General features: G+C 45.8%; 1 protein-coding gene across 1 annotated transcript in view; it reads right to left on the bottom strand.

Annotated features, from left to right (window-relative positions):
- CSTF3 (cleavage stimulation factor, 3' pre-RNA, subunit 3, 77kDa) overlaps nucleotides 1-6,819 on the bottom strand; it is a gene marked incomplete at its 5' end in the record, with an annotated part of 17,030 nt that extends 10,211 nt beyond the window's left edge. Inside the window, 9 exons of the mRNA XM_010133869.1 lie at nucleotides 422-538; nucleotides 949-1,058; nucleotides 1,574-1,736; nucleotides 1,902-1,979; nucleotides 4,656-4,782; nucleotides 4,889-4,923; nucleotides 5,020-5,086; nucleotides 6,328-6,425; nucleotides 6,787-6,819. Of these exons, the coding sequence (XP_010132171.1) occupies nucleotides 422-538; nucleotides 949-1,058; nucleotides 1,574-1,736; nucleotides 1,902-1,979; nucleotides 4,656-4,782; nucleotides 4,889-4,923; nucleotides 5,020-5,086; nucleotides 6,328-6,425; nucleotides 6,787-6,819 (828 nt within the window). The remainder of the gene's footprint in view (nucleotides 1-421; nucleotides 539-948; nucleotides 1,059-1,573; nucleotides 1,737-1,901; nucleotides 1,980-4,655; nucleotides 4,783-4,888; nucleotides 4,924-5,019; nucleotides 5,087-6,327; nucleotides 6,426-6,786) is intronic.
- Nucleotides 6,820-9,657: the final 2,838 nt, after the last annotated feature.

Raw genomic sequence — 9,657 nt, 5'->3', positions numbered from 1 at the left:
GCCGTGCAGTTGGAAAGAGACGTCTCAGGAGAGCTGCACTCCAGGCTGCCTCCCACCTTCCCTCAGCCACGCAAACGCAAGCATTAGACCCCCAAGAATTAGACAGGAAGGAGCTCTCTGAGCCCACTTTAGAAGCTGATGCTCTGATACATGTAAATCTGTCAGCCTTTCACCATCACAGGCATTGGGAAAAATACAGTCAATATTGAAGTGGAGAGTAGATTTTAAAAACACCTGTAATTCATGCCATGGGCTTTTCCTCTCCGTTTTGTCAGCTCAAACACTGAGCGAGGTTAATGCTAGAAGAACCAGTAAGTTGATTCTATAGAATTTTTTGTATTCAGTACATTTCAAATAAATTACATTATCGGTGGGAGATGTCTTTGGGTTTTAACGTCAGTACATCGCTATTTTTGCTCACCTCTTCATAATCTGCATATGCAAAATAAAGCAGCATATTCTTCTTTAATAAAGTGCTGATCGCTCTTTCATAAATATTAGCAGCCTCATCACTGAAAAGTTTAGCATTGTTCATGTCCTGTTATGAAATAAGCATGGTAATGTAATTGTTCAGTATCTGTGACAATGAAGGCCAAGCTATGGAGTATCTTCTGTGTGTGCAAGTACCAGAGAACTTCCATGCAGTGCTCCAGCACGGAGAGGATCGTCTCCTCAGAACCCACCGAATCACCAAATCAGGCCAGACCCGCCCCCCTGCCCAGACCCAAAACTGGCCAGCACTGAAAGAGTTTTTCATAACTCTCATCTCAAATGCAAGTTTTTTTTTCTTAAAATAGCCCAATTTTAAAATTCTGAGCATTACACAACTTACGGTGCTAAATATTTTTCACATACTCCTCCCTAGTTCTTCAGCATTTGAGGACAAATTAACAGTACAGCACATCAGAGGAATGAAATAAGAAAGAAAACTGATGGTAATCTGCTTACCCCCTTTTCAGCCAGCAGCTTACTGGATTGCTCGAGGTACTGTGCAGCTTCATACCAGATATCTGGGTGATGTCCCAGCACCAAAAGGCATTGCTCATAGGCAAACATAACTGCGGGGAGAGAAGGCAAGGAATACCCCTCGGGTATTACCGCAGAAACGGTGCCATCTCGCACAGTGCAAGTATGAAACACAAAACCCGGCAAAGCCCTCAGACAGTACTAACACCAACTGGCTTTGAACACCAGGATCCCAACTGCAGCTTTTTCCTACAGCCGGGAGCCTGCTGAATCACAGCCAGCAGCTAAAACCTGCCTCCTCCACAGAGGAAGAAGCAGAACTCATTCAAGAACACCAGCCATAAATCCGGGCTGTGCTCCACCGCTTCCTGACCTCCCATGAGCGTGGCACAGCACCGTCCCCCAAAATCCACGGATTACTTTCAGCTTGGCTTGAGCAAAAACTAAAAAGGAGTTTAAAAAAAACCACCCATACAATTCAAGAAACTTGATCAGCTTCTGCTCCAGCGTGACTCCTGAACACTAAATCACATCATTACTTCTGCTGGGGGTCATTAATCGAGCTGAGAAATACAACTCTTCGGGTCCCGGTGCGATACCGAATTACCTCTTTTTGTTATGAGAGTTTGATCTTCTGTGCGCAGAGGATTGCTCTTTTCCCACTGGATGTATTTCTTCCACATGTCTACCTGCTGAGCCTCTTGCGGGGTATTCTGAGGGGGGACGGAGGGAGCATTGCGGTCCAGACCTTTCATCACTGTCTCATATTCCTAAAACAGAAGCGATGTTTTAAACAGCAGATTTTAGGTTATGCTTTATAAACCCAATACAGGTATTTTAGCATACCAACCCACCTTTTATTTGAAAAGAACCACCAATTTTAATACTAGCTTGTAGAATTAAAAAGAACAAAAAGAGTCAACAGAAGGTTGTACCTTTGCTACACGTCGTGCATTCATATAATCTCTACTCCTGTCTTCAATCATCTTCTTGGCCAAGTGAATATTGATGCCCTGCCGAAGGGTGAAAAAAGGAATTTGGAATGTGCAATTTCACTTTGAAAATACCGAATCTCATGTCATACAGAAGAGTTTGAAAGGGGATGCAAAGGTGACCAAGAACGACAAAGTGATTTTAAAAGTACGGCAGCTCCTACAGTTCTTCTAATAAACCTATGGGCAAGAACTTACTTAGCAGAGAATAAACTCGCCACTAAAAATTGACTGACCTCAAACATCTCAGTATATTTTTAATCACAGCTTTCAAAATACAATGAACTTTACACGAACTTGCTGGGAAAGAAAGTGGAAAGGTTGCATTTGCGATTTTCATTTCTCCTTTTAAACCACGGTGGGTGCCTGGTCAGTCACAGCTCCCTGCCTGCCTGTCCTCCACCAGGTGAGGCCTGAGAAAGTCTACGAGCAATTCAGTTTCCTTGGACAAGCGGTAACAGAGACAGACCTTCAAGCTCAAAGCTCTGCCTTCTCCTCTGTTCCTGGCGCAGCTGACGGCTTTAACAAGAGGTTATATTCAGCACACTCCCTGACACGTCCTACCGTTGTCAGCTGAGACTCGAGACCTGTCGCTGCAGAGTGACACCCCTCCAGGACCGCACATGCGCAGCGGGTGCTGCCGCACTGCTGAGGGGAGCTGGGCAGCCGGGCCCCCGGGCACCCTCAGCCCAGCATCAGCAACGCAGGCCTGGTCCCAGGGACGCAGGCACAAAGAAAATCTCCAAGTGCTGCTCTTATGGCAGGGTAAGGAAGCACCCGTTTCTGTTCATGCCTGTGTCCAGGTGGATTTTGCTGGCGTGGCTTGCCAGGACGTTGAGGAAGGTGAGCACAGCTTTTCAGTCCTGTCCTAAACAGGCACCTGAGCTGGGCACCACCTCTCTACAGAAGCAAAGGCACTGTCTGGACTCGCACAGAGTGCTGCCTGGGACATCCACCTGGGCCAGTTAGCGTTCCAAACCAGCAGCGCCCCAGGTAACCCAGGGCAGGGCTGAGGACACAGCAGTGTTCTCCCTGGATGCACTCCCAGCCTCCTGAGGCACAGCCATGCGGCTCCGTGAGCCACAGGTTGTCACTTCTATGTCCCACTAGGGGTGCTACCACTTCTGACCATTTGTTCAGTTAAAGATCCTGGTGACTGACAGGCTGATATTGCTACCTGGTGGCTCCTGACTGAACTGAAGGGAAACTCGAGAGTATTTTAATTGCAGCAAATGGCCAGTAACCTTTTGTACTGAGACCTGCACGCGATCTCTGTATTGCTGGGCTACTAGTCTGGGGAACTACCTCTCCCTCAAAGAGCCCTTCTGAGGAGGAGTACGTCCTTCCCTGTGCCTGTGAGGATGCCTGTGAGCAGCAGCCCTCTCCCTCGGGGCCAGCCTAGCCAGAACAGGACATACAGACACCCGTGTCCGAGCAGAGCACTGGCCCTCAGCTCCCAGCAGCTCTGCACAGCCCGAGGAACTGGATTGCGTTACAGCTGTCAGACGGAGCTGCCTCAGCGAGATGAAGGTACAGAAGGAACGTAGGACAGGTTTCAGCTATCGTTTTGACAGTCTCCCTATGTGTTAATGAAAGTAGCAGGAACCAGCAGTGACAGCCTTCATTTGCTGTGTGGGAGGGGAAGAGGAGGTTTACAGGGAGGTTGTACTGGGGATTTTCTTATGCAGGAGGAGGCATGAGGCTGGGTGTCTTCCCTGATGGCCAGCAGGCTATCTGTGGTATCCCAGAGCACCCGGGGTGATGAGCTGCTAGACTACACGGTCGTGGCTGCGGATCCCTGGAGGTACTCCCAGGGCTATGCACAGTGGCCCTATCAACATCAGAGGTCACCAAGCCTACAACTTGCAGAATGAGCCACAAAGAAAGAAACTGTCCCTTCCTTCCAGCTCAGGGAACAGCTGACCCACAGCATGGCAGCACCTGTAACCCAGTGTGATGGGCAGAACAAGGGAGAGTGTGGTATGAGCATCCCTGTTCGAAGGTGCTGAGCCCAAGGGCATCCACCCTTGACATCCATCCTCACCTCTGCTGACGGGGGTGGGTAAGTTAACAAGCTGCTACCAAATGTGCTGACAAATCCACTGCAAGGTGCGGCTACAAATCAGCCTGCAAGGCCAGCGAGCTGAGGTTACGCCCACTGAAGACAGTGTGGTAGCAGCCTCACCCGAATTGATGCTGTAACAGCTTCAGGTGAAGGATGGCGAGGAGCATTTTATATGTGCCTGAGACCATAAAACTTAATGCTGTGAAGGACATCCAAACTACCACCGCTGAATGCCATTCTGCCCCACTCAACTCCGCCTGGAAGGCGGGGAGTGCCTCCTCGGGGAAGCACGCCCTCCTTGCCAGCCGACCTGCTCTAGCCTCCATTAAGTAGACGTTCCAGCACTGATGGCAGGGATTTCCCATTCCCTAGCAACTCCACTGGGCCAGCTGGGAAACGGATCAGGTAAAGGTATCCTACAGAAAATCTTTCAAATCAGTTAAAAAACTGACTGAGGTACCTGTAAGCGTTTTGCCACAGGTCTTGGTACACGGGTCTTTGCACATGCCATACGTGTTTATGGTGTATTATTTATACATAATTATTTAGTGGATACAGTCTGGGCATCATACTTGATTATACGGTTATTATTGCTTTCTTATGCCATAAACAAACTTCATGTTCTCGATTACCTCTTCGTATTTGTTATAATCTCTCCAGAGCTGTTCTATGTTTATCATTGGATTCACACAACCACGCTGGTAAACCCTACGGACAGCTGTTATCCTCTGGTTTTCTGCATAAGATCCTACCGCTTCTCTAAAGAGTGGGGAGAGAGAGTAGCGTCAGCTGTTACAGATCATAACTGGTATGAACATCAACATTACATTAAGTGAGCTTAAAAAAATGCTTTTAAGGTACTTACACGCCTTTCAAAAAATTGATGTAATCCACCCAGATCTACGTGAGAAAAAAATATGACATATAATGAAACCAATGTTTAGCTGCACTTGTTATAAAGTTAGAAATAAAACGTGTTTTGATAAAAAAACATACCTGGTATGACATGATTTCCATGCCAATCTTATCCAGAGCAAAATCATATGCCTGAGCCATTTTTTCTCTGAGGAAAAAAACAAACCACAAAGACCATAGAGCAAGTGTTGAATATTTTAAAAATTCTTTATTTAAGAGTATTGTTTTGGGCAGCAAATTCTAACCAAACATTGAGGTATGAAAGTATCATTCAACAGCTGAGAGTAAACGCTGGCATTAAATTCTTTAAATTTAATTCTTTAAATCCTGCATTTAATTTTTTGTTTTATTTAAGAAGAAATTTATGTAAATCTATTGGTGCAATCCAGCACGCTAACAGTTCCTGAGCCTGCCCCCCACCCTCGCCCGGAAGTGGACATCCAAGTACACCAGATCAAGGTGGGAAGGCAGAAAACAACTGCTCTCTACACCTTCTCAGATGACAAAGGTACCTGCGGTTCCTTTTTGTCCCCTCAGAAGTCCCCAAACCTCCCTGTAATTCCCCAGGAACAAAACGCTGGGGCAATCAGGAGCACCTCCCCGTGCGGAAATTGCCCACCATCTTTCACATGATTTCTTGTCCCCTCAAATGCAAACTATCTTTGTCCAAATTTAAAATGTTCACTGATTATTCCCTTGGTCAAGTTTCAGTGAAAACGGGTACTTCTCCCTCCCACTCTTCTCCCAGTTTCCTTTAGTCAAACATCTTTCAGTGCCTCACTACCTCTCCTTGACCATATTAACGGGAAAACTAAAGGAAAGTTAAGCTGGGGGGTGTGTGATACTTTTTCAATTGTTTCAAAACAGTCTTGTAGTAACTAAAAAGGGATGAAGACTAATACACTCCAAAATGGATGGGGGGGTTTTGTCCCTTTTTATGCATTCCGAAACTTCCTCTAATTACTGAACTATTTCTACTGCTAGTCAAACCCAGCACGTCAGCTGGAATCCGTGCTGAGTTTTGTGGAGACTCTAACCAGGGCATAAGGGGGAGGACAGCCAAAGGTCCCAGCTGAGGAAGAAGAGTGTTTCAGATTGGCTCAAGCACCAATCTCAGCTGCAGCAACCTGGCACGGACACGCCAGCCACTCCCCTGCTCTCGTCCCAGCCTGTCATACGGCTCTGGACTACGGAAGCAATCTCCCCAGCAAGCTCAATTAGAGAAACTTTAAAGAAAATGTTTTCTAAATGCAGATTATATATTATCCCCCCCCACACTGCCAGAAGATCCCCAGGCAGGTGTGCCACCCAGGCTCCCCCCACCCCCTAGTCAAAAATCAAGAGATTCACCATAAACTGGAGTAATTCAGAGCAGCTCTGTGAACTTACTTGTAACTAGGTAGCTTCCCCTTGGTTTCTCGTACATAGGAAAGGTAACATTTCCACAAATCAATGTGTAAAACCTTCATAAGGCATCGCTGAAATAACTGTTTAACACATCAAGAAGACGTGATCAGGATTCCAGATACAGAAATCAGGAATTTAAAGCTACACAGTATGAATTAAAACCACCTTTGTAATTATGACTGAGATTTGTGAGGAAGGATCAGTTCAACGACTCATCCTTTTGACTAAAGCATCTCCGTGCTACGCAAGGGAACTGGAGAGAAACAAGCAGCGAAATTCCTCTGCACGCTTCACAGCTCAGCAGCGACAGCAAATCGAGTTTAGTGATATTCCTGATCTGTGTTTTGGAACAGCACGTTCGATGGCAGCTTTTCGATCTGCTGTTCAATCTGGTACTTACTCTTACTACAGAGATACATTACGTGTAGTGATAGGACTCACCTTTTCCACTTTGTCATAATTTTTTGCTTTAATCTATAGGGAAGCAGAAAAAAACAAATCACTTCAGAAACGATTTTAGAATAGCAGGAATATATTCTTCACACAGTACTATAGCATTCCAGTTTGTACTTTGTTGCCTAAACTAATTACGTTATAATACCACGTAATGTTGCAAAAATAACATTAATCATAGAAAAATCATGTACTTGGCTTAGCTTTTCAAGAATTAGTGGGTTTTAAATTTTATTTATTTTATTTTTCACTTCCACTAGGGCCAAAACCTAGGTATCAGTAGGCAAAGTTGCTTTCCTGCTTTCTGTTGTGACCCCCCAGGCTCCCCCTCCCATTTCAAGGTCCTCTGCTGCCATAAGTGCTTATACTGACTTGGGAACCACAGCTGCTGCATCAGGATTGAGTAATTACGGGTAAAAACTAATAGGCTAATAAACGTATCATATTTGAGTATTTACTTCTCCGGGTACGCTTTGCTATGATATGCTGACGGAGAACCTGGTTTTCTACAGATGCCCCCAGCCCTGGTGCTCCCTTCCAGGAGGGACCAAACCACACGCACCTCTCAGCACTGGGTCCACTCAGACAGCACACACACCGCGGGGGCGGGAGGGAAGCCAAGTCCCCAGGTAACAGGTTGCTTTTCAGGCAGGACAAAGAAAAGCAGGGGACGGATGCAGAGGGCAGGCTGGGGCGCCTCGTGTATTTATTACCTCCAGTGACGTTAACACACTGGGCAATCTGGGGAGACGCCCTGACGAAGACGGGAAAAAAACCAACGCTTTTGGAAGATGCTTATCTCACTGAAATAAAGAGCCTTTAATGAAATAAGGATTGGTTACACTTTTAAAAGCATCAAATCTCCCTTTTAAACCTCACTGTTTAGCCAGGGGGTTCACAGCTTTTCCTCTGGTGTGAAACAGGAGAGCAGCTCTGAACGCCTTTCCCCCCTCCCAGGGAGCACAGTGGCAGGCAGCAAACAGCACCCTTTTGCACTGCGTATTAATGATGTGATTTTTATACCATTCCCATTCTAAAGCACAGGAGAATTTTTCATGGAAGAGTTAGGAAACACCAACTCATCTGCAGGAGGCCCAAAGCAACCCTTGTGTCTGTACCACTTCCGAACCAGAGCAGTGCTGCACACGCTGAAAGGATTTCACAGAACACGGGTGTGCAAAAGTCAAGCCTAATTACATCTCGCACAGACCATTTTTACAGATTCTGCAAACTATTTGAAGACAGCTGACCAGAGGAATGGCTGACCAGAGGAATGACTGTTACAGAAGTAACAGTGCTCTGGAAGAACACTGAGATCAGGAGGCGGCGTGTCCACGTTCCAGAGAACACCCCCAAGCCCCACGCTGACCCAGCACCCCCAGTACAGGCACCTGTCCTACCGCCACCTTCTCACACGCCGCATGAACAGCCAGTCACATGCAGGGTTGCTCCTCACTCTCCAACTTCTAGAAAATTGTCATTACAGCCTCATGACCCCAAGCCTTTGATAAGCCTTCCAGAAAAATTAACTAAAGCACGCCAGGTCAACACACTCTACCAACCCTCCTCCTCTCAGAGGCGGCATCCCGGAGAGATCTATACATGAACATCTCCATCATCTGACTAATTGTAAAATAAAAGTAAACAACCAAACAGGTATGACTGCAGACTTGAAAAGACTGTTTCCAAAACTGTGAGCCTAAAACTCGATTTAGCTGGAAAAACCCCCTAGATTTAGCAGGAAAAGAAGGAAGCCAGCTGCAGCTGCCTGAGGGCAGCCAAGGAGCAAGTCTTCAGAGAAGAGAGCTCCTCTGAGGGCAGAGTCACGTATGCCCCAGCTGAAACAGAGCTGAAGCACTCTTAAAGAAACTACAGAAACACGTGACTACCAACTAAAAACCAAAAAGAGCTGCAAGTGGCAATGTATTTTTGTTTACTCTATTAAACTAAAAGTGCCAATACCTTGAATTTTCAGATGCATCAAGACAGAAATCAATCCATTAATATAATATAATATCCTTTGCTATCAGCAAACCGTCTGCATTCTAGACGTGCAGCAATACAAGGACTGAGACTCTGGACGACCTCGCTGAACAACCTGACAGTAAATAGACTGCTCTACAAGTGAGGAAAGAGTAATGCGTTGCAGTGGAGAAGCCTAACTTTGCTACTAATAATAAAGCTTGGAATATTGAAGCTGCCCCTCTAATTCCTAAGTGTCTACTCCAGCAGAAGTTCTTCTAGGAGAACAAGGACGACTTGAGGAAATGAGAGCTGCAGTGCTACTGAAGAACAGCTACTGTGCTTTAGTTGAGACCTTAGTCAATTTGATTTAATTTCCACATACAGACAAATCTTTCAGACTAGCCTCTGCCTCTACTCCCTTACAAAAAAAGCTGGTCTCTTGATCCTGCAGCGAGGCACTTTATTCGTGTTAACACTATGAAAAGGAAACCTAACTTCAGGCACCACTACCAAGAGACCAGCTGGAAGCTGTACAGAGAAATATTTCTCTATAGGCAGCCTTAAAAAAAAGTGTCAAAAACTGTAAAAATGATTGTTCTAGCTGGAGAATGGTACTGAACTGCAGTCACTGACTCACTCACCATCTGTTTGTGATGTCACATATACTTCTCTTTTTTCTCCCCTTTGTTTTCAGTCTATATTATAAAAATAGGAAGCCATCTCCCCAGTGTATTTCCTCCTCCTTCCAGTCTATTGGGCTCTACTGCTATCTCTTCACATTTTGTTTGTGCATTTTACTTCCTTGCCAGAACACACTTGCAGAACTAAACATTTCAGATGTGCACCAAACCTGACTCACATTATTACTTGCACTGCAATTTTCCTTCCTGGCAA

Source organism: Buceros rhinoceros, unplaced genomic scaffold (assembly GCF_000710305.1).
Source record: "Buceros rhinoceros silvestris isolate BGI_N320 unplaced genomic scaffold, ASM71030v1 scaffold20253, whole genome shotgun sequence".
NCBI classification, from domain to species: domain Eukaryota; kingdom Metazoa; phylum Chordata; class Aves; order Bucerotiformes; family Bucerotidae; genus Buceros; species Buceros rhinoceros.
The sequence above is the reverse complement of the archived record's forward strand: the minus strand, read 5'-3'. Positions and strand labels throughout refer to the sequence as shown.